Genomic DNA, 25348 nt, shown 5'->3' on the forward strand with positions numbered 1-25348 from the left:
CGGCAGTGAATGTAGCTCGATCATGACAATTTCCAATAGTATTGGATTATGAAAAAAAAAAAAAAAAAAACTAAATTTTGTACACCGTAGGGTAAAAAACACAAAAATAATTCAACACACCCTTCTGCTCGTACACTGGGTAAATTCCATAAAAATCATCTCAGCCGAAAACGAGAAAGAGAGAAAGCCCAGGAATATTAGACTTTTTCAAATTAACAAACGCCTTCTCGTCCCTCTCGCTCATCACCATCGTTTGTCAATTTATTTTCCAATCGCCACGCTCCCCGCCACACACGCACACAGACATACATACACATATTTACATTACCTTCCTCCCATTCGTTTAATCACCAAATCGTCACTCTCTTTCGATGCTTTCAACTCCTCACCTCGAATCGTCCTGCAACGTAAGGCCATGTAGATTCCCTTCCCTCCGATGAATCACACCTCGTTCTCCTAGGCGCCGAGCAGGTGTATACACCGCTCATGTCACCTCCTCCTCCTCGTTGCAGATCTCAACTCTAAACTACGTAGGAATAGCGCTCCGCCCTCGTAATACTTTGTTTTTCTCCCCAGCTCTCCTCCGAACATGGCACAATACACGAATCCACTGTTTATATATATATATATATGCTCATGTTTACGCACACGTGAGACAACGCGCAAAGCCGTCCTCCTTTTGGCCGCACTTGTCACCGCCGCCCCCATCCTCGTTGATCGCGTATCGATGCGAGTGACGGTGGTGGCTCGAGGAATCATTTTGTCGGACGCTTCAGAGCCAGGGCCCCAGTTGGGCCTCGAGGATGGTCGCCGCGTCGGTCCTTCCCATGACCCTCAAGTGATTCAAGAGATCGGTCACGGCCGTCGGCTCGCGGTGCCTCGCCTCCCACAGGTCCAGGATGTGCTCGGTCGGGCTGGCCTTCGTTGCGAAGTAATTGATGTATCTGCGGGCACACGCAACCAAACATTTTTCTCTCCTCTTTCCTGCATTTACATTACACGCGCGTATACATGCACCATCGGGAAGATTGTTGCATGAACGAGTGGATAATAAGGAGGCCGCGCGTAAGTGGCGCGCTTTGCTGCTCCCCCCCTCGAAGGAGAGAGAGGGGGAGATGTGCTCGGGATGATAAAGAGCGGCGTGGGTGGATGAGAGCTACGGCGCGGAATATGCCTTTTTAATAGTCCATCTTCCCGGAACTCGGGCGCCTCGGGCTGCACACGTCTTCTTCTCCTTCGAGCCGCGGTGCACAAGTACATCGGGGATCAAAAGAGCGAGAAGCGCGCGCCCGACGCGCCACGCTTATCCGTTCGCTGTTTGGGATTTTTTCGCGGGCTCTTACGAAAAATTGCCTCCGCGAGCGTGTACCACTATCTACGAGGTACTTAACCCCATTATCCATTGTGCCCCTATCATGGAAAAATTTGAGATGTGCTTCACTTAAGTGTCCTTTATTTGGCTGTTTTTATCCTTTCGCGATTGGAGCACGCGTTTTTTTGCAGATCAAACCAACTCAATCTAGAGCTAAACGAGCCCGTGTGGCAAAACAGTTTCATCGTTGCGCAACGAGAAAATATGTATTAACGAACTCGGCATGGTTTTCCGCGCGGCTGTGCAGCAAACGGGATTCCTTGGCTTGCCGAGAGATAAGATAAATAATAAAACGAAAGCTGCGCGTGCGTACGTATATAAATTGCGTTTTTGCCCGATGGGCTTTCTGAGGGGGAAAAAATCCTAATTGACTCCTTTTTGCGCAATCGAATTTAGCTTTGTGCGTTAAAAGAGACCGCGAAGTATATATTACTTGCGCGTATATATATCTAATCCAAACGGAGCGCGCAGGGCCGATTAACATACGCGCGCTTTGGCTGGTTTGTCGCGGGCGAGTCGATCGGGCGAAGCTATAAATTACGCGCCGTATGAGCTATTAGTGCGAGTGGAGATAAGCCCCGCGTTTTTAATGCCCCTAAATGGCTTTTTTTGCCCCTTTTTCCTCGATTGAAATCCCGATTTTTAACCGAGCGAGTGTATCTCAATCGTAAAAGTAAGGGTTTTTTTTCTTTCATTTACTTTTCTTTCAGTTTAAACTTAAACTCGAATCCACAACTTTTAGAAATCGCAGTCACACCCGCGAGCTCTGAATTTGTCGACCGCCCGATCGATAAAATCCAACACAGGGTATACATCGTACACATATATACATTTTGTACTCGCGCGAGACAAAAAACCCAGCGGCGCTCGGATTTCCAGGCGATTAGATTTAATGCACCCGAGCCCCGATACAAATCCATCGGGATCCCATCGAAATTCCCGCCTCTACCCTCGCAATATCCGCAGCTACAAATGGAAAAAGGGGCAAACCTGGCTTTGATAGTTTTGGCACCGCAACTTTGGCCGCAAAGAGCGAAAGAAATGGAAAAAAAAAGTAAAACTCACCGATCAACGCGCAGCATCTGCGCGAGCATCCTCCAGTCGTTGCCGAGCGAGTTTGGCGGGTCGAGGCACTGGCACAGCTGCCTCCTCAACGAGCGCGTGAAGCGGAACGGCCGCAACGGCCGCGAGTCCGTTCCCGAGTTACCTCCGCCACCCCCGTGCAACGCGTTCGTGGTCGTAACGCTGCTCACGACCGTGACCTCCCTCAACGGCCTGGTCACGCTACCCGAGGATATGAGCTGCTTCGCCCCGTCGTAGATGATCCGAAACACCTGCCTCGGGGCGTCCCCGTTGCCCTGGCACACCTGCAGCTTGTACGTGCGCGTCGTCGTTGCGCTGTCCAGCTCGAAGCTGACGCGCCTGAGGCCCTCCCTGCCCACCCAGAGCTCGGAGAAGCCCAGCTCCTGGCGCACCGTGGGAGACTTGTTCTGCCACTCGTTGCCCACCTCCTCGAGGCTAAAGCACAGTGCCTCGCCGTTGTCCTCGAGAGCGAGGCTGCGGGGCTTGTCGAGCAGGCACCCGCGTAGCTGGGCCTCCCGCTCCGCCAAGGCCTTGCTCGCCGCCTTGGTGTCCTCGACCGCGTAGACGCGCAGGCAGCAGCAGCTGCAAGCCACGACGCCGTTGTTGTTGACGTTGCCGAGGCTCTGGCTCGCGTACACGGCCAGCCGCAGGCGCTTCGAGGCCATCGAGTTGTCGCCGCTCTTGCCGCACAGCACGTAAGCCTTAAGCTGCTCGGTCACGAGGAACACCTCCGCGTGGTCGACCTGGGTGAACAGGGGCGTGTTTATGGTCTCGTTGCCGAGGGTCAGGAGTTTCGTCCAGGTTGGCGGGGGCTGGTGGGGTGGGCTGCACCTGGCCTGGTTGGTGGCGTCCTTGGTGGGCTCGTCGAGCTCGATGCCGTCGCAGCACCAGACGCTCAGCTCCCAGCTTGCCTGGGGCTGGAGCATCGCGCAGTGCTCGAACTGCAGGATCACCGGCTTGGCGAAGCTCGTCTTTGGCGGCCCGCAGCTTACCACTGCCGACAGCTGGGTTGTTCCTTCTGTTTTTTTTTTTTTTTTTTTTTTTTTTTTTTTTTTTTTTTTTGCAGCATCACCGAGAACAGAAGGAGCAAAAGCACACGTGCCTTCTTGTATTTGGTATATACGTCATATGTGGTGGACTTGGATTGATTCAGGGGGGGGGGCGTTTAGTTCGAGGACACTGCAGTGCAGGGACTCGCGCTGCGTGCGAGTGTGCTTGAGATCTTCTCGCTTCGAAAAATTCGTAAGTAGAGTTGCATGGATGGTTGGCCGTGTATGGTGGGCGCACCGTTGAGTGCGCTCGATGCGTATATTGTGCGGAAAAAAGTGTCGGGAGAACCCCTTTTTTCGCTCCGACCACCCCAGTGCCATTGCACCCCTTCGATTTCACTCGTGTTTTTAAAAGTTTCTCCGTACCCTGCGTGCGGGCTTTCAAAAGGTACTGGGATGCGTGTCTACTGAGATTTTAATGCGTTTCGTACGTGTGGGGGACAATTTTTTTTTTTTTTACTAGGGGTATACATGTAATACTCTACCGATTTTTCGTCCAATATTTCATTGATTTTTTTATTGTGTCTACCAACTAAAAATTCTACGAATTTTTTTACATCAGTATGAAAATGTGATGTAGATTAATAATGAAACAGTATGAGAATCATTTAACTCGATCTTTTGTGGGGCAAGAAAGAAAAACGTACCAAAATGGCCTCTTTTATTTATTTTATACTCATCACCCAATAATTTACAAATTAAAAAACAAGAAACCCTTGTTCTTAACCAAGGCTCGTACTTATTTTCAAACGGAATCATGGAGCGGTACACCAGTTGAAAAAAAAAAAAAAAAAAAATCCTACAGCTACCAAGAAAATGAACTCGTAATATATGACGCGCCCACAGATTATGAGGGACGAAAAAATATGGTACACCCAAATGGTTAGATAGCGCATGTAGGTAGGCAAACAGCGGGCTTGTGTACACCATCGGGGAGGGAGGGAGGGTGGTGCAGTTGTTACCAAGTGGAAAAACGGTGATATTGAAATAGTAAACACAGAAAGAAGCGAGGTGATAAAAAGCCAACAGTTGTACGCGCACTCGGCCACCAGAGATAGTAAATACCTCACTTGGCGCCTTATAAAGACTCCCTCTGTCTTTTGGTATAGCTTAGCTGCTCCGCGGAAAGAGAGAGACAGGGAGAAGAAAAAGTGAAAAAAAAAAAAAAAAAAAGAAGAAGAGATCAAGCGAAAGAGGGGGAGGAGTAACATTAGAATAAGGTGCCGAGTGATTAAGCAGTCTTAAAAGTCACTCGCTCGCTCGCTCCTCCTCTTGCTTTGCTCTCCCGAAAATAAATCATCTTGCCCAATATTTTAATGACTTTTTCTTTTTCTTCTCCCTCACCAGGAATATGTATGTATACACTTGCGTGTAAATTTACATGCTCATCTCTCCACCTCTTCGTGCAATGCACACAGTCCTCGGTAAAAGGGGCCGTTGAATATTAATTCCTCGATATGAATTCTTAATACGAGCAATCGGACCCGAGTGATCTCTCTATTCTTTTTTTTCTTTTTTTTTTCCAAGTGAGATATGTTTGCTTTTCAACGCTCGCCCAGGGGGTGACTCGTTCGCCATTAGTTCCCGCCGCGCGTGGAATATCTAATCAATTTTTCGTTTCGTACGTACACACGTATAATTTGCAACGGATCCAACGAATCCATCCCTCCGTCCTCGCGAGAGAGTCTTTACTTTTTTTCCTCCTCTCCCACTGAGACGATTCCTGGGAGGTCCACGTTATTACACGCTCGTAAATCACGATTAGAGAAATTGTGCCATCAGTCGCCTCCGATGGCCCTTCTCCCCCGTTTCTACCGAAAGGACTCTATTTTTGTGGTAGGTATATTTCTCTCCAACTCTGCTCCCCCATTTCCACGAGCATTTTAATAACCGTGTCGCCGTGAAACCGCTCCGAAGAAACTTGATCGTATTTCTAACGTATACAACAATAAAAAAAAAAAGCGACCACGTAATCATCAAATTCTCCAATCGGCTTACACCCACTTGCTCCCGCAAACAAGAGACCGGAGAGCACGAGTAGGCCGTAAAATTAATCGACAAAAGGACAACTTTATTTAATCCACCGATCAGGGCGCACACGCCCCGTTACCTGGAAGCTCCATCGCGTTTCATCGAAGCCATCAAAAAAACTCTCGCGTGCACGTACATGATACAAGGTCACACGATCCCGGCTTATTAAATTTTAGGCGAGCGTGGCCGTGAAAAATGAAAAAAAGCGCATCCCCCTCGCACGCTTTTGGTATATATATATAAGGAGAAGACACCGTCATCGGGAATTGATACGCGCGCGTGCGTGAAACTCGACACTCGAGAAATCCCATCGATCTCCAAGTGCATGGAGCTTACGTATAATGTGAAGGGGTGTGGTTGGCGCATCAGTGTTATACGTGTGTATAATAATACAAACCTGGCAGCTGGGGCCGGAATCGGTCCTCGGTGAGCACGGCCAGATGGAGTTCGGCGCGGCCGGGCTTGGGCACTGCCCCCTCGGGCACGGACATGGATATGCCGGCATCGGGGAGGACGAGGAGGGCGCCCTTGCTGTTGACGTGGGCCCTGGCGACGTTGCCGGCCTCGAGGGCGGGCAGCCGGACGTTGCCCGTGGCCACGTTGTAGGTCGACTCGGTCGACGGGTAGGAACTCGAGAGGCTGTTCTCGCTGCCCGAGAGCATCTGCTTGTCGCTACTGCAGGACTCCTGGGTTGAGGTGCTCGGGGTCGGGGACATGGTCGATGGGACCACCGACGACGACTGGGGCCCCGAGTGCAGGGACAGGTGGGGCACGTCGTAGTGGTGCTCGGACAGCGACCGGGACATCGAGAGCTTCGGGTCGAAGGGGTACTCGTAGCACGCGGGCACTATCGTCGCGGTCACGTCCGGCTGGAGGCTGAGCTTCTTTTCCTGGTCCGGGTAGAACTCGGGCTGGAACTCTGTGGGCAGCGGGGAGCGAGGAGGTGAAGAAAAGACAAGTTGTGGGTTTATTATTTTCCTGCGTCCGGCTCTCTTGGATTATACGAGACGGCGTGGTAACGCGAGAACCCACGAGGTGGATTTTGTTTCGCGGCGTTGAAAAAACGAAGGCAATCTCCTGCAGCAGCTCCCGAGATGTTTCCTCGTTAGGTAATGCAAGAAGCGGGATAATCTGATATTGAATTGTACGTCTCCCGATACCGATGATGGAACGATTATTGGTTTTGCTTTCGACTCTTCGATGCCCCATAGGCCATTTGGATTTGATGAAAAAGTTCTTGTATGGATAAAACAAAACACAAAAGTCTTTCTCACGAAAAAAGGAAAAGATCAACAAAATGTAAGGGAATAAATCTCGCAACCCCTCGAAGAGAGAAAAAGAAACTATTCGCATCGTTTATTAAGCCAAGCAAACAAAAACATCCCAATAAATTACACTTGTACGGTGCAAAGTGAGAAAAACTCTGGCTCGTCAACTGAAATCCTTTGTGAAAACAGAGACCCACGCCCCATACGAAGACAGCCTATTTTCCAGCGTGAATCAGCGGGATGGCTCCATCCCCGTTACGGTCTTATGGCCTCCAATTTAGGAAACTTCTTCCCCGTGTATAGTATCGCCCCGATCTCCCGGCAGAGCGTCGCGCGCAATCCAATCAGGGACGATCTTTCGCACTCCCGTCTTCCCCTTCGCTACCGATCGTCTCTCCTTTCTTCCTCGCCCAAGTTTTATTTCCTCGCCTTATCCTCCCACAAAAGGAGATCGAGTCCGCGTTGCTTATATACACTTATCTCAAAAGGATGATGCGCTCTCTTCAAGTCATTGAAAAAGACTGCAATAGTCTAAAAAGATTTTCAACTTATGCAAAGTTACATCGAGTCTCTAAAAGTTTACGAAAGATTTTGAAAGGCTGCTGAATGTCTTCAATGTTATCTTATACTTTTTACAACTTTGGAGTCTCCTCAAGTCTTTTAAACATTGCTAACGTTGCGAAAAGATTTTTAAGTCATTTGATTTGACATAAAGTCTTTGAGTGTCCTCAAGAGCTTACAAAAGTTGTTTGAAATCATACCGAAAACCTTCAACGTTATCTGACACTTTTTATGACTTCGTAGTCTCCAAGAGTCTAAAATAGACTACGAAGTCAATTGAAGTCACATGAAGTTCTGAATAGTCTCTAAACGTTTACGAAACACTTTGAAAGTCTACTGATAAATTTTAAAGTTATCTAATGATTTCATGAATAAACAGAGTCTCCTGTCTTTCACACACTGCAAAGACCTCGAAATGATTTCGAACTTTTCGTCAAGACTGTCAAGTACGCCTCGAAGTACGCGTCCCTCGACTAATCTTAATTATAGAAAAGTGATAGAGATGTTTCACAAGATCCACAAAGATTACCGGTAAGACAACCAAAAGTTTTGGTCATAGTCACCCCCTGACGGGGAGGAAACTTTTAATGACAGGCGATTCGAGGAAACACCAAAATAACAACTTTCGGATCGCCCGACCCCGCTATGACTTCTATCGAGACTAATAAGCAAACGCCTCCGCCTTATGATCCCCAATTTACCCGACCCCCGCCAACGGATCGTCCCCCTGCGTATGTGTATATATATAACACACACACTGCGGGTGGGTGGCACCGTCGCACATGTCACGCCGAAGAAAATCTAATCAAGAGAGCAAGACGAAACCATATATACACCGAAGATGAAAGGAAAAAAAAGGGCACTTACCACTCCGGGCCATCGAGTAGAGGGAATGGTCACGGCCCTTGCGTTGGAATATCCTCGCGAGGAAGAAGCCCATGCCACCGATCAGGAGACACGCGACCGTCAGCCCAACGTAGAGCGCCACGTCCATCTGACGGCTCGCTGTGACACAGGAAAGAGGAGCAAAAAAAAAACTTTTTATTTATTTATTTATTTTTTTTTTTTCCCCTTCCTTCCGACGTTTAGCCACAGGCAGGGGGCTAATGAGACTCAATGCTGCAGCATACTGCGAGCGAGAGCGGATGTCGTAAACCGACACGCGCTCGCGGCACCGCATCAGCTGACGAGGTGAAGACGCGTGTCTTTACTACTCGAGGGGGAAAAAAAGGGGGACGTATATATAACTGAATGACGCTTACCCTCCTCGGTTAGGTGCGTCCCTCCGATTTTGGCGCTGTCCACTGAAACATTCACAATTATTCATTCGCACCACTGAGCGAGTACACGTTCCTTCGCATCATTATCAAAAAGGACAGGGGGGGGGGGGGAAAGGACGGATTTATGTTTTATCTTCCGAAGAGGTTTTTTTTTAACCATAAAAGCACGTCACGCGTCGAAAGCTCGAACCTTTATCCGATACGAGCGAGGCGATAGGCAGTAAATAACTCAATCATATAGGTAACGCGAAAATATAAAAATAGATAACCAACGAAACTCCTGAACGACGATGAGCATTAAAATTCACGGGGTGAAAGAAGCATACAAGCGCGAAAGTTTGGCCCGGGCCCGCGAAGCCGGGAAACTCCTCGGCTGGAGCCCGCGGAGCGGAAATTAAAAAGGCTGAGCTGAGAAGCACCGCAAAGTTATCGGCGCTGCGAACTTTCCGAGGGCGCGTCGCGATTCATCTCGCGGCGGAAGCTGCGAAAGTTGAGGCGTAGGGTATAAAATAATGTATATACAGTGAGAGGAGGGGGAAAGCAAGGGATAGAGGGGGAAAAAAAAAAAGGTTGAGGCTGACCATTGCACATGCCGCCGGTGCAGTTGGCCACGGCCACGTCCTTGCCGGGGCAGGGCCGGCCGGTTTGGCTGGGCGCCGGCTCGTCGCAGCTCCTTCGCCTGCTGTGGGTACAGTCGCTGCCGCACACCGACCAGGCCGACCATCTGGACCAGCCGCCGTCGACCACTGTGGGCAGGACACAGAGACATTGGCTTCGTTTCGGGTTACGTCCCTTTACCGCCTTCTCCCTCGTTTTCTCTACTAACGAATTTATCATTCCTTCCGGCCGGACGCGCTCGGGCGTGCATTGTTTATTTCGTCGTCGCAGACGAGGGGAAAAAAAATGAAATTACAGGAGAAAGAAAAAAAAAAAAAACAAGCTCGTTAGCATGCGGTTAAAGGGGTATGCCTGCGTACACGTGTAGGTGCAATAAAGTGAAATGAACGAGCTCGAGGAGGAAAAAAAGAAAAGAAAGACTTTTTCAGGCAGGCACACACACGCGTGGCAGGAAAGTCTCTATTATTCATTCTCTGCTTTGTTTTTTGCGGATTTTACTCTAGGGTTGGTATATACGTATGTATATATTCTCGTGCAGCGATAGGATTAAAAGGTGTACGAGGAGAGTTAGAACAAAGAGAGAATAAGCACTACTCACCGATTGGGTTAGCGAACATTTCCATCTCCTCTGTTATTGCGAAAGCGTGCGTGAGATACATACATGTATATATACAGAAAAGCCATTGAGAACTGCTCTCGTTGTTGTTAGTTGCGTGATTATTTACTTTCTTTCTCTCTATCTTGTTTATTGTGTATTATTATACGGTATACGGCGTGTAATTACGTTATTTCGTGATACGTACACGCGTGCGTGTGCGCATTTGCGCGCATCTCACGTGCGGCCGTTCATTTCAAATTGTAGCTGTTACACGTGTAATATAGATCAAAAGTGGGTATGATGTGTCATGCGAATGGCTATTTCTGCGGTGCGTGTGTGGAAAATAAACACCGGTAGTCGCTCTGGTATGTCGCGATTTCCGGTTTTGTGTCGTTAAGTTGCGCTTTATTCGAGATGAGAGCGGTAATATGGTGTTACTCCATCGTGTTCAGACTAAAGTACCATTACAAAAATTACCATTCGGCACAGTAAATCGAATGCAAGCTGATAAAAAAGAAAAAAATTATTTTTTCCAACAGTTAAAATTATTGTTTTAAGAGTTACAATTGTGGTTAGAACAGTAAAAATTTCCAATAAAATTTTTGAACCGATCCTTTTAAGGTTTACTGTTTTAACCATAATTCTATTCTAACTGTAATTTTTACTGTTAAAAACAACAATAATCTTAACTAATAAAAATAATAATTTTCTCCTTTTTTCCCAGCTTGCATCCAATTTAATGGTAATTTTAATGGTAATGGTAATTTTTGCTGGAATTTCTCTATAATTTTTACTATTTTTCTCTCTCTCCGTGTACTGTCCAGAAACTTGAGTGGTGAAAATTTCCATTGGACGATGGAATGACTCCAAACTATACTAGCACAGTAATTTTTTTCCCAGCGTGTGCAAATGTACGTCAAACGCAACGAAAAGGACAAAAATGTATCTTTTCGATGTGATTGCCCTTTTTTATCGTTACAAATAAAAACTCGGCGACGAATGAAACGACAATTTATAGTTCAACGAGACTTTGACGCCACGATGCTATCGCCCGCGGTAAATCTCGGTCCGAACCCGAGCCAAGCGAGTGTAAAGTTTAAGCGGCTCGCTCGTAAAGTTGGCGAAAAAGGGCGTAAATTTTCCCCAAAGATTCACTCGCGACTGCATCCTTACAAAGGAGATCCGTGAAAATAATCATCCCAAAAAAGGCAACCAAGTCCGAAAACACGACGCGAAAGTAAACGAGAGATCTCATCTCGCACCGCGCGCTTTCTTCCATGCAGATAAGGAATCTTCCACCACCGGGAACCCACAAGCGCTAAAATCTCCTTTTCCTCACCTGGAAAACCCGATTGCTCACCCGGGGAAAGCACGTAGCGATCGAGAGGAGAAAAGAGCACCTACGATACACACAGCAAAAACCACTTACCAGGTTGGCAGTTCGTGTTGCAGTCTTGTTTCTGCTGCGCTGGTCCAAGGCACGGCTGGCCCCCGTTCATGGGCGCCGGGTTGGTGCAGCTGCGTGTCCGCTTCTGTCCACCCTTGGCGCAGCGCGCGTGGCACTCCGACCACGCCGACCACGAAGACCAGCCGCCGTTAACTGCAACGAGACGCAACAACCAAGACATCAATCACTTGGTCCTTCCTTCCAATATATATATAATGTCATCCCTTGTGTCGTATCACGCGCCCAGACTCGTCCGCGAGACGTTTTCATCGGGTGTACCAGCGCAAGACAGCCGTGGAAAACGGAGAGACACCTCAGATTACGCCCGAGCTACTGCTGCCAGTGCCGCTATTATTATCATTACGCCCTTCCCTTTCCTTTTCCCACGTGTATATATATATACATATATGGTTGCATACATTACGCGTATATACATCAGCCATGGTATAGCTCTCGTGCTCGCGAGATGAAACTGTTTGCATTAATTTGCATGCCGAGCTGCCCGCCTCTGCTCTGTCTGTCCCCCTTCGTCGTTCTCTCCCGTCTGTCTATCCGTCTGTTTCTACTACACCTACCTGATGTCCTACTCTCTCTCCCTCTGCACGAGAGTGTGCTTTACGAGCTAAATTTCGGATGCCCCGTGATTCCGCGGGATCCTCGTAACACCGCGCTGTTACTCACTCGCCACTTTAACTGTATCAAGATATACTGTACATAGGTATATACGCACACGCCTAATATTTATTATCTTCTAAGGGAGTGTTTACCAGACTTGATTATGCCACCCAAAGCACATTGTACCATAATGCGTGTGTGTAATATGATGAGGTACACGTGGGCACGCGCACATATACGATCGTTCCCTAATATAGACAGATCTTACCGTCCGATAGTTGCAGTGTAATCCGACGTTTTGATCTCTACCTCCTTCTTAAGGGATAGCTGCATCAGCTGTAATATTACGGACCACTTGTATATTATTTCTCGTATTATTTCGTTATCCGTGTGGAAATCGTGTAAACAGAGCCGCCCGGGAGTTGTATCTACGACAAAACCGTCCAAAAGGTATCGAGGTGCAACTTTTACCGTTACCTCCGCGGTGCCGGTGATGCACTCAAAGACGAAGGCCTTGGGAGGGGGGAGAAGAGAGAAGAAAAAAAAAAGAAGAGGAAAAAAAAGGCGCCCGGAGAACAATCTTCCTGTCTCAGCGTTGATGAATTTATCGCATTCCGCGAGTATATATATACTCCCAGCTGCGCGTGCACACCCCGAGAAAAACGCCGCGCCTTTAATCAAGTTAATCGGCGGACTGTCGGAGAACTGCCCGCGGAGGCAGGCCGCTGACTTCATTGAAAAACATTAGAAAAATGATAAAACGGTGCCCTGTATAAATGTGTGTGTGTGTGTGTGTCTGCACTTGTACGCGAGTTGTGACGTGTATTTACAATTTAAGATGGAGAAACTTCTTTTACTCGGAGTTGCTTTTTAAAATTCAGCCGTGGCGAATGATTAACGACATGAGTTGGAGCTTCAAAATAATAACTTCGAGTTGTGCGCGTTACCGATAAAATACAAGTCTCTGAGATATTTTTTCGTATCGACTTCCTTCGAATGCATGATACCTCATTCACCTTATTATATATTGAGCTATACTCTGACACACGTCATTGTGTAAACTTTTGAAAAAAAAGAAAAAAAAAAAAAAAGAAAAATTGTCAGTCACACGAAAGTATACAGCTGATTTTTCCCGAGTGAATCATCTTGTCTGTCCGTGCATGGTATACACGTACTATTTCCCATTCGTTTACGCGTGTTTGATATTACCCAGGGTGGAATTTTTTTTCTCTGAAATCGCGGTTCGATCTGTATACGAGTGCGAGGACGGCATCGATCATCCCCTCTTGTGACACTTTTCTCTGCGGGCTGTTGGAAAATCGCTCCCCCTCCCATCCTACACCATTTACAATACTCCCTCCTAAGAAAGATAAACATCTTTCGTGTATGCACATGTATGTTTGTAGGTGTTTATACAACATGATTGTTTTTTTTTTTTTACTCGTTGGCACGTAAAACTTTTCAAAAGAAAGTCGACTTTTCTTGTGCTTGAAAAAAAAAAAACGGAAAAGTGTTCCCAAATTGGTATATTCATGTTCAAGTTACACATGGTTGAACCTGATCAAAAACTCCAAACGCTAAACCTTGTAAATATTCATGTATATTTCTTGAATCGATCCGTTTCGAGAGAGGCCAAAAAAAGTAGATCCCAACTTTAGTCTCTCGAGTCGTACGAGCTCTTCAAAGTACTTACCTACGCAGTATATTCAAAGTTGTGCTCAATCTTTTTTTTTCACCACGACGCAAGTTATATATAAGAAACACACGGGGGGCAATCCTCGAGCTCCGCGGAGCAAGAAATCCGACAGACCTGACACTCGTCGGTGCACTCTCGAGTTATATTACGGCACAAGTCTGACATCGCGCAAACATCAGACCTCCCGTTCCTAGCTTACACCCATCTTTCGATACTCATCTATTTGGAGGACTGTACCTACGCAACTCGCGTCTTGGACTATTTCTGCCACCGTCCAATATGCGCCTACTCTACACATCTAAAAACATCCGATTGCGAAACCCTCGCTCACACGTATTTGATCTCTGTTAGCGCAATCATAACTCTCGCCCCGTCCTCCAATTAGCACGTATACACCTAAGCTACTAGAAAAAAAAAAAAAAAAGTCAACTTACCATAGACGGTAATGCTGGCCGGTTCGCTGAGCCTCTTCGCGGCAATGTTCTCCGCGACGCAGGTATAGTTGGCCTGGTGGGCCAGCTTGGCCTGTCCGACGAGCAGGTGTCCCTCGCTGGACACGAGCAACGAGCTGTCCTGGTTCTCGCCATCGAGAGCCACGCCGTTCCTCAGCCAGTACACCCGGGGCTGGGGCAGCCCTATCGGTGGCAGGCATCTCAGCTCGATGCTGTGGCCCGCCTCCACCAAGACCGAGTACGGCGGCGACTCGAATTGTTTCTTCAAATCTGCGGACAGAAAGGGGTTTTTTTTTTTTTTTTCTTTTTTATTGGGTTGTGTAGTGCAGTGGGCGATGAAGGAGATCCCTGGTGTCGATACCACTGTACGCAACCACGAGGAAGGAAAAAGGTACACCTCGAAGGATAATTTAGGGCTCGAGAGCGTGTAGCGATGACGCATCGAGATATCCTTTTGCTACACCCTTCGGCGTCGGTAGCCGGGAAAATGTAATCTTCGACACGCGCCCTTTCGCGTCTGGGGTGCACGTTATTTCTGGCCGGTGCAACGAAAGTATTAAAATAACCAACGATGGGACGAAAGATCAATCGAAGCCCCGTCCTTTAACGGTAATTCAATTCTCCGAGCACTGCACACTTTCTTCTGGCCATCGAGGGTTATCCGTACTTTTTTTCTTTAATCACGTAATCCACCGCAAAGGACGCCAACTCTCGCAAGAGGCCGCAAATTGTTTCTTCAGATCCGGGGATAAGAGAGGCATACGTACACGTAACACCGACAGCGGTGGATACACACGTACAATACAAGGGTGTACATACGGGTAAGCCGAGAGATTACCAATATTGATAGAGGAAATCGGATAATTTCTGAGCACTCAATATTCCACCGGCGTATCTCCTACTCTTCTCCCTCCCCCCCCTCTCCGTGGGCGCTCGTACTGCGTGTAGTGACGTACAGCGGGATCTTGTTACCGGGGAAAAATTACCCTCGCGAAGGAGAAGACTAGACGTCGTCGCCGGGAGAGAGGGCGAGACGAGAATAAGAAGGAGAACCATAGACGCGCGCGTATACGCACAGATGCGCCCTCGATTTTTCGAGAGCTCTCTCCTCCGGACGAGGTGGAGGCCTATCTCTCCATCGTCCCCCCTCTCCCTTGGTCGGGCTTATTCATATTTTTTTTTCTCCCCTGTATACGCGCTTGTCGTCGCCCTCCTTTACGGTGTATGTGTTTGCGCCGTTTCTTTTTTGCGGCGCGTAAAACTTGTTATCGGATACGTACTGTTTTTCGAACGGTAAACTCTCTCGTGGTGTACCTATACACGCAGGAGAGGTGCACGCGTAGGAAGAAAAAAAAGAGAGCGGGCGGAGAAAAGTTGGAAAACTTGCCTCGATCGTCGAGTCGGCGAATTTTCCGTCGAGAGGGAAGAAGACCGGAGCCTCCGTATCATTTTTCACGCCGAGAGATACGATCCCGCACTGATAACTTGCACTCCGATAGAGACAAATGTATACACACCCTATACAGGATTATACGCCTTCTAATTGATATATCGATCTCGGGAGAGGAGCTGTAGAGCTCCCCGAAGGCTTATCCTTCCGCCCCTACAGATGTTTGCGCGAGTGATACATGCGCTTACAGTGACTCTCGAACTTTTATTTTTTTTTTCTCTCTCGTTCAAATACCCAAAACCACGCTGGCCCTCAACTGTATTTTCGCGATATTTATCGGTTGGTGCGTGTCATTATTGCTCTTTGATTTTATTGAGTCGCGTCATTTTCTTGGACGCTGTGCGCCCGCGTATAAGGAACACAATAGCGAATAATGCCTCCATTGTTCCATACAGGAGGAGAGCACGCGTTTTGCAAAAAATAGAGCTCATGCTCGCGTCGTACAGGAAATGCAGGGGGTTCCCTTTAATTGACAAATGAATATAAATCAAGGGACACTTTTCGATACGCTCAATTCCACCTTGCAAACTCTGCCCTGTGCGTTTTTCATAGGCGCGCGTGTGTGTACGTGCTTATCTGCAATCTTGTGCGCAGCTGGGATAATGAGCGGCGTAATTTACGACCGTAACGACGGAATTGATTCTTAATGCGCGAGGGCGATTGTTCTTTAAACGGAGCGCGTGTGCGTGGTAATAACGGCGTTGCCCGCCAACTGTGGACGGGATTGATCCCTGATTATTGCTTTCTTCGCGCTTTCGAATACAAATGGTACGCGTCTATATGTTGATACGTTAAATCGATCACCGCCTCCTGACTGTATACTTTTGGAGTTTCGCCACGATGGAAATTGAGTCAATTGTTTTTACGAGAGTGGTGTCGAGTAACCTTAGAAAAAAAAAGAAAAAAAATGATGAAATCCCGATTTGTTTACCACAAGGATTTCGGGAAAAGCTTTCCGAGCCAAGTGGCGCTCTTGGGAAGGAAATTCTATATCTGCTTGGCGGGGTCTCGAATTTTAAGGGTCCGAAAGCAAGTCGCGTCACTCGGGACAAAATTCAATGCTCATCGACAGCTCGGTTTAAAGTACGTATATATATGCTCTCCGGTTACACGAGCCAAGTGCCACCCTTCGATTTCACGTTCGCATGGACATCGGACGAATCAACAGAGCCGTCTCTGTTTTACTTGGCACAGCTCCGCAAGTGCGAGCACACCAAGGCTCTTGATGCAAGTGCGACTGGCTGTTTTTTTTTTTTTTTTTTTTTTTTCTTTTTATTACATCGCGCGAGCGCTCTGCAGCCGTTTGATTGTTGAACAAACACTCGCAGAGGCTCTACATATACCTTAGAGACATTTCAAGGGATTGTTTGTTATTTTGGGGGAGAAAAAAATGTACTCGTGGAGCTTTTTCAACCTACAGCCGTGAGTCGTGGTGCTCAGACACCCACTGTAGATCGAAATGGTAATTATCGGGATACTCACATGCAACCTCGATGACAGCCGGCTGGCTGTTTATCTGTCCGGAGCTCGACCAAGCTACGCACTCGCACTTGAACTTCTCCTTGATGAAGTACTCCTCGATCTGGTTGCGCGTGATGTTGAGCTCGCTCTCGACGATCCTGGTGCCGGTGTGCGGGTCGACAAAGTCCTGCTGGAAGATGTCCTTGATCCGCTGGTTGTTGCACCGGAAGAACACCTGGAGGGCGTAGGCGGCCTTGCAGTGGAGGGTCGTCGGCTTGTTCTTGATAACGTAGGAGCTGAGGGGCTCGGTGAGGAAGACGGGCAAGTTGCCGCCACCCGCGGATATGAACTCCGTGTCCGTGGCTATCGTCCCCGAGGGCACCTCATCCTCCTCTGGGTACGCGTCCTCGTCCTCCGAGCCGACATCCTCGCTCGCTGGAATCAGGGAAAAGATACATTTATTTTTTCCCCTTGGAGGGACTCTTTTTTTTTCTTTTCTTTTGGATGCGGGGCATGAAGGAGGCGCGGTTTGTGGCTTGGATAGGAGATCCCTTTTTTTCCGAGGGGGTATAGAGTTTCTTGAGGCTGGTCCGCCTTGGGGGACGAATGGGTGTGTTTGTATGCGGTAAATTGGGAGTGTAATTAGTTAATTTCCCGAATGGAGCAGTTGTGTACTCTTCTCTGCACTTGACGTGGATTTTTTAGTACAGTCTGTGGGGTGCAGGCTAATGAAAATTCAAAAGTACCGAGGCTTTTTTTTACGATTCAAGGCTGAGAAACAACAAATTGATATTCGAGTCACCGGATATGCATCTCAAACGAGATCCTTTGTCGATTTCACCGTTGATCCTCTTCAATTTTTTGCGCTACGTCTTAAAATTTTATCTCGTCTCAATGCAAATGCAGCGGCAACTTGAATCCCTCCTTTCTCTCGTTACAAAATATCTTTTTTTTTCAGCTCCTTTTAATGAAAACGAGATGTTTTTTTGCCACCACCACGAGAAGCTCGTGCAAGCACGTATGGTAATTGTTAATTATAAAAATACCTCGTCCCGAGTTCTCCAGATAGTATCCCCAAATTCACACCTCAGCCGAGAACGGAATCGCAACTTTTGTCCCTCCCTGCCGAGCGATTCAAACTTATTGAAATACACATCAGATCAACGGTACACTCGAGAAATGCCCGCGTAGCGTGTAGTTCTGCAAGTCTAATGAGTCGCGGATTTTATTTTTCCCCCGCGCGGCGCAGCACCGGCGCTATGCACAAAAATCAGCGATAAGGAAAATAATCGCTCTGCCCAAGTTCCCGCGGCGCAACCTCGCACGAGCAATTTTCCGAGAAAACAGCACCACTACAAACTCGAAAGGAGAAAAAAAAAAAGACGCGGCGACAAAACGCAACCACGTTGTATCCCGCCCACCGCGAACATGCGATCGTACACGTGTATGTAAGTACAAAGTGGAACCTAATAGACACGCGGAGCTAGGCGGTGTTTATTGTCGCATTATCCTGTGGTTCCTGCAAGAGTACCCACAGGGCCATTGCGCGGATCTTTCCATTCGTACGCGCACAATAAGCGCACACCAATGGTACTTTGCGTTGGAAGAGACGAGAGAAGCATCAGCAGAGTTATTTCCCGAGGGAGCGCGGACGGGGAGAAAGAAACTCTTTCGCGAACTTTCTTTTGATACGCGCGCACTTATGAGGGTACACACACGCGCCCGGGAGTTCCTCTCTTTCCGCGTCGGTGTGCCGGGAAACGAGCTCTGGAAAGTAACCTGTTCGTGCCTTTTTTCGCTACCCCGCGCGTGGATCCACCTGAATTTCCCGCTCGACTGGAGCGCCGCTTTTTTCACGATTCAAAGTAATCACAAGTTTTTTTTTTTTTTACCGTAGGAAACTCGATGCATATCACTAGACAGGAAAATTATAAGACACAGCGGGGACAACATTTACACGGAACGAATGTATACAACGGCGCACGCTATGATTAGATTACCCGCGTATGTTTGATTTAATAACAATAAAGTCCCTTCCGCTGAAACGCGCTCGATCGATCGTCGGAATCGTCGGGCCATTGAATACAATCGAAAGCAATCGCGACTTTTTGCCCTGGAATATACCAATTAGGAGCAATTGAAATATACGTTTATTTCGCGAAGACGCTCGCGAGCGACGTTTAATGGGCCAAAGTTGTACGGTTGACGGTGAAAGAGAAAAAAAAAAAAAAAGAATCGTCTATGCAAATAACCCAAGAATGAAGCTGTTTGGCTACACGATTATATATATATACACAATCCTGTACAGAAGTGTATATAGTTGTAACTTTCGAAACTATCAAGCGCGGGCTGTAAAGTAGCCTCGGCGACTCTAATCTTGACATTTAGTCCCGATAAAACCCCTCGAGAGAGAACCGGCTGTCCAACCACGGGCGTATCTTACGTAACAAAAGGTAGTTAAAAATTTTATGCGCGCTAGGCGGGTTATTGTTAATAGAAAACTATAAAGTCATCGGGGGGAGGGGACGGGAAGTAAAAAAAAAATCAACAATAAATTGAGACGCTCAACAGCGTCACATAGATGTAGGGGCGTTCTGCTCGCGACACACGCAAAAAAAAAAACGGGACGAAAATGAGCTCCACGGTAATACCGTGTTACATTGTTGTTCGGCAGCCGGCTCGTCGCGTGTATAGGTATACGTTTTCCTCCCTCGAGCCAATAATTATCTCCTCTCGTCTGCCTCGGCGAACTGCACGGGAGAGGCGCTCCATAGCGCTCGGATCGATAAATTATTAACTCCGAAGCGGATGATATCGCGGTACATTATATCGATGACTACGGGAGACGAGAGATGATCATATATATATGTATACACAACGTTTGGAGGGAGAGAAAAAGAGACGCGAGCGCTCTTGCCGGAGATAATTACACAATATGCCATGAATACCGATGCGTTGGCGCAACTAACCCCGTCAACTTCGACCTCTCTCTCTGCTCTACAGCGGTTTTTTTCATTCCTGTTCCGGCAAACGATCTTCGCCGGCCGATGCTGTTGGTCGGAGCGTGCAACGATGCAAAAAGTACAGATGAGCGCGTGCCGGCGCCGTATATATATATACACAGCCGCCGCTGCGCGAGAGACTTTATGCGAGCCGATAACGAAAAGCGATCTCCGACCGCCTCTGGGCTTTTCGCACGTATTATATATTACGGTCTCGAGCACGTGAGGCGTGAATTGCATCGGCGATGCTTCTTCTTTTTTTTTTTTTTCTGCCAAGCTGCTTTTTTTTTTTTCTTTTTTTCGCTTTGCGACCGACTTTGAGGTTTTTTAGTGTCGTGTATTATCGAAATAACTTGTACGTAACACGAGCTCCAAACTATTTTTACAAAGCTCTTGTTGATTGTAATAACCATCATGTTTTTAGTACATTGAGATAACTTCATTTGCAGATTTTTACAACTTTTTGATAGATTTATTTCAAACAGTAATATTTTATTTTGTTTTTTGTTGCAGATGCGCCTGAGTACCTTACACTTTTGTGACTCAGGACCAAAATTCAAAGAAGACTGATGGCAATACCGATCAAGGACCAAAATTTGCGTGTAAGTAAAAAAAAATTATTACTACAAATGCTATTTTTATTCCGATAGATTTGAATAGATTGTCACGGAAATTGTCACGTATATAAATTGATATTACCAACATTCATTAGCGCTCATAACAGCCAAAGTATAAGCAAGTACAGCTTAGTCATTGTGTAATACAATACGTATACACGAGGGTATAGTGCGAACGTCAACTTTTTTTCTTCTTCTTCTCCTTCTCTCGTTCACAAAAGACCCAAACATCTAATCCCAAGTGTATTTTTAATAGCCATGAGTCACTAGTTATGAGTATCAAATGCATACACATGCACACACTTATGCATACACTACCAAGATCGGGATTAAAGTAGACCTAATGTATATACATCGCTCGTAACATTAGATTATCGTAAATTATTCCGCGTAACTTGCGGAGTAAGAGACGTGTTGTGTATCGAAACAGATGTATATGCACGAGCCGAAGATTCAATGTTGCGTTTTAAAATGAGATCAAGTCAATAAGTGCGAGGGAGCTGATGGAAAGGATTTTTTTCTCTTCTTTTTTTTCACGACTTTATGGATATGTTATTATTATGACGCAAATCGAATAGCGCGTCGATCTAGGCCATCAATCTCGAAGGTTCTGTTGCAACTTGGCCGCGATGGCGCATTCATATTCGAAAATTATTACAAAATCATGGCAAAAAGCAACACTGGCGTGCGCGCATGCATTTTTACTCCTGATTTTCCACGTGTCACGGGAAGAAAAAACCCCCCAAGCTTTGTCAATCCATCTCAGAGGAATCGTCAAGCAGATCGCGCCCAAAAAACACACACCCCAGCCATCCACGTATATATATGTACTTATGTACAATATAATATTGTGTACCGCTCGAAAATTCGATACGCACCCACTCTATAAGTATACAGCAAGCAACGCGTCTCCCGCTGCGGTTCGAGAAAGGCAGTGCATCTGTAAACCCACTTCATCGATTCCCGCGCATATATAAAATATATAACGCGTATATATACGAGCGGCCGTCAATTCGATACGCGGCTATGCTCCCGCATCTGTATAAGCATATATATACGTGCGTTTCTACGAAGACTCGCGTTACCCGTATACCTATATATACAGGTGCTGGCATAATAGGCACACACATTGTGTATACGAGCTGGAAAAAAAAAAAAAAACGAGAGATACAAGAGGAGGAAGAATGAGAGGGACGTCAAGAGGGAGAGTAGAGGATATGCATGCACCCGGAGCGCATTCATCGTTAATTCATTAGCGATTTTTCGAAGCGAAGCATAGGCAGGTATATATTATACCCGCGCGGCATTGATGTACAGGTAGCCGGTGTGGGGAGGGCATCGATACTCGATATCCCGCCGAAGGAAAACAAGGAGAGAAGGAGGGCTCTTACAAAGGAGACGCTCTTTCTCTCTTGGGGAGGTAGGAAAAAAAAAAAAAAAAGAGAGAGAGATTGAAAGGTGGTCGGGTGTATGTAGGTATTGAGTGGACTTACCTTCGTCAGAGGCGAACGGCGACGAGTGGACCGGGCTCGCGGGCAGCCCGACTACCAGACAGAGTACGAAAAACAACAACCAGCAGCACGATCTCGGCCTCATTTCAATTGCTTTCTCTCATTCCCTCATATCTTTTTCTCTCTCTCTTGGCTCTCTTCAACGGCTTCGTGTGTGCGTGTCACTCTCTTTCTCTCTTGATGCGACGATTCGCTAACAGCAGACTGCAGTGCTCGGGTATACTCGTAATCTTCCCTTGATTGCTCCTTGTATGTGGACTATCTCTGGGTACATCTGCAACAAGTCAGACAAGTGTGCCTTATTATGTCGTCCATGTAAATATGTATGGGTTACCAGGTAAGAGCAAAGTGTCGGCTAAATTTCTCGTTTTCTTTGTGAATATGCAATTTTGGTGTCATGTGTATTATGATATATACACATAAAAGCGCGCAAGGGCAGAGGGATGGAGGTCTGTTTTTTATAGTATCAACTAATTTAAGTGAGATTTTTTTTTAGCCACTTTTTGAAATTGTTATGTTTTTTGATGGTACCGCGTGAGTAACGAAAACCAAAAATCTAGTGAAATTTGTAACTAATCCCAGCAGAGCTTGATATTAAATTAAAAAACGTGTGAAAATAAGTACAAATGATAATTGTCTTTTTCTTCGAACCACACAAAGTATACGGTTTTCTGTGAAAATTGGTTTACGTAATTTAATAGTGCGTACCTATAAGTTCACATAGACGTAACTATCGTATGTTTTAACTATCGTTATTACATTGCAAGTACTTGTACTCGTCTCATCCACTTGCGTGGTGGTAAAAATCTGACAAACAAAGCCTGAGTAATTTATTGTTACTTTTACGTGCAACATCATCACCCATCCACAAATTGAGTTTTCAATGTAAACTTTTTATATACGTACAAGCTTTCTTAAATTATTATTTACATCTTTAAACCTTACATCTGCTCATACGTGTACACGTTTATCCACACAAACTATTTACGGAGACACGTAATATTATACCACCTGTCTTGATAATTACACTATCCTTTGATAACAACAACAACAAAAAGAATTGGCTTTTAAATTGATTCATCATTTCTCGTTGTTGCGCCAGAGAGCGTACAAGTGCCGCTCTTCGTTACGTGAAAGCTCATACGGGCACAGGTAGACATTGTAATGAGAAGCGCGAGAGCGTTTTTTCTTTCCTCAAATTATGATAAGCAGCCGCGTCCGCCTCTGACCCTACGGCTGAATCGAAAGTGCACCAGGAGAGAAGGGAAAGCAGGTTAAAGCAAACATTTTTCACCATCCTTGTTTTTTTTTAATTCTTTCACCTCCGTACGCGTCTTTTCTTTTACGTTTCAACGGCCGATCTCGCTTGCGCAACTGATAATTTACGGTGCCGGAGAATGTAAGTTACACGCGAAAATTCGAGAAATTTACTCGAGGCCTCAAATGCCCATTCTTCGCGGTGAATTGCCGTGTACGCGCGTCGTCGTTATAAATTCAAACGACTTTGATTCATTAAACATCGGTTGATGCTTACGAAATCGTCGGGTGTAGATTAACAATGCCGGAATACATTTCAGATAACCGCTCGGGACGACTTATTGATTTCGCTTACGATGTTTCATCCGTCGAGTCAGGCTCACAGGTTTCATTGTTTCTTAAACTTGAAAAAAATGTTTTTTAACGTATTTTACTACACGGATCCGATACATTTGTGGGGTAGTTATGAAAACAACACCTCTATTGGTTGGTACGATTTGCAATTCGATTCTATAGATTATTGAAATAATAATGGATCGTGGTGTTTCTTTTTTTTCTGGTAAACAGAATTTGATGAAGACGGAGCATATCAAACATTATGAGTGTAAAATAAATCACCATTAGAGTTTGCCATTCCTATCCTATAAAAGATTGATTGTTTCGTAATCAAAGCCAATCGGTATAATAGCTGATTGGTCGTGATTGATGAAGTAGTTTTTTCAGTGGGGGTGATGAGTTAAATAGTGTAACTTGAGAAAAAGAAAAAAGAAAAGCACGTGAAAGGTGGCTATTGTCTTTCGTAAGAAAAGCAAAGCATTTGGTCTCGGAGAGGGTATGAAATTACGCAAAAGATTAAAAATTACAGTTCTGACGTTGATGCCCCGCATTTGCGCGATAAAACCACAAATCATCATTATCGGAGACACGTAACGATCCGGCCATTATTTCGCTATTTCACCACGTTTCCCTCGAAACGGCAACAGCCACAGAGGCCGTCATTGCAATGTACATAATCTCGACGTGACAGCCCTCAACTTCTCCAACAAACAAATCAGTCCAGTTTCCAGAGCCCCCCTCTCGAGAGGAAAAACACAAGGAATATACACTTAAAAGTTTCCGAAAACGAGTTTGTCGTAAGTAGGCGCCGCTCGACATTTGTTTTTCAAATAGACTTTTATTTGACTTGCGCCATGACAGCAGGAACCGAGAGTGTGTACACCAACCAGACTCCCTCCCGCGAGCATACGAAAATACGCGCGGCGCTGGGCAAAGGGAAAAAAAGTAGGCTGCCGCTCGTCGAGGCTTTCGAACAAGCGGAGGCTCTCGGGAAGGGAGAGAAAAAAAAAAAAAAAAAAAGGCTAACCAAATATTATTCCATCGCTCGCTAAAAAAGAGAGGAGCTGGGACACTAAAGGAATTTCCACGTCGTTAAAAGTTGTTGGTTCTCTAAGTGACTATTAAAGAGGAGTGCGATGACTTTTTTGTGCGTATGAAATTTCTCTCTGCCTCTAACGATTTCGTGTAGCCGGAGAGCTGTCAGCGCCGAGAACGAATGATCGAGCAGTGGTTCAGTCCGATGAGTCGTGGTGATGGTGTTTTTTGCACGTTTCTATACGTAACAACGCGCAATGCGAGTACACGCGTGACGGTGAGTTTATGTAAAACGACAGGGGCTTGTCGCGGTTTTATAAACTATGCATTGCACTGTGGTTTTGTCAAAATGTGTACTTGAAATTAAAACACGAGATTTATGATTAAACGTGCCTTTTCGTTCATTGTAAATTCGACACAGTGTGGGATGGTAACGCTGTGTGCTAATGGTAACTTTTTTCTATTTAACCAACTTATCTTGCGCTACCAAAGAAAAATTGATCAAACAACTCACTACCTAATAACCATCCAGTTTAACAAACGATGAAAAAAAAAAGAAAAAAAAAAAATTCCAAACGGTGACTTGGCTGTCGGCGTCGCTGCAAAAAG

General features: G+C 46.2%; 1 protein-coding gene across 3 annotated transcripts; it reads right to left on the minus strand.

The window, feature by feature from the left end:
* Positions 1 to 653: 653 nt before the first annotated feature.
* Positions 654 to 22235, minus strand: LOC106636255 (netrin receptor UNC5C). Of its 3 annotated transcripts, XM_089591254.1 has the most exons (12): positions 22094 to 22235; positions 20125 to 20152; positions 17003 to 17412; positions 14053 to 14340; positions 11290 to 11460; positions 9861 to 9890; positions 9226 to 9390; positions 8627 to 8668; positions 8232 to 8369; positions 5933 to 6454; positions 2438 to 3473; positions 654 to 944 (listed from the first exon to the last, which is right to left on the minus strand). In XM_089591254.1, the coding sequence occupies exons 1-12, from the start codon at positions 22194 to 22196 to the stop codon at positions 773 to 775; spliced, it is 3105 nt and encodes a 1034-aa protein (XP_089447380.1). In that variant the 5' UTR covers positions 22197 to 22235; the 3' UTR covers positions 654 to 772. The 3 variants fall into 3 exon arrangements, with proteins under 3 accessions (XP_089447380.1, XP_089447381.1, XP_089447379.1); XM_089591255.1 differs by lacking the exons at positions 9861 to 9890; positions 20125 to 20152 and having other exon boundaries at positions 17003 to 17416; XM_089591253.1 differs by lacking the exons at positions 9861 to 9890; positions 20125 to 20152 and having other exon boundaries at positions 9226 to 9416; positions 11277 to 11460; positions 17003 to 17416.
* Between the last annotated feature and the right edge of the window lie 3113 nt (positions 22236 to 25348).

This window comes from Copidosoma floridanum, unplaced genomic scaffold (genome assembly GCF_036245765.1).
Source record: "Copidosoma floridanum isolate Cflo_tuat_1 unplaced genomic scaffold, Cflo_Japanese_pri ptg000013l, whole genome shotgun sequence".
In the NCBI taxonomy this organism is placed as follows: domain Eukaryota; kingdom Metazoa; phylum Arthropoda; class Insecta; order Hymenoptera; family Encyrtidae; genus Copidosoma; species Copidosoma floridanum.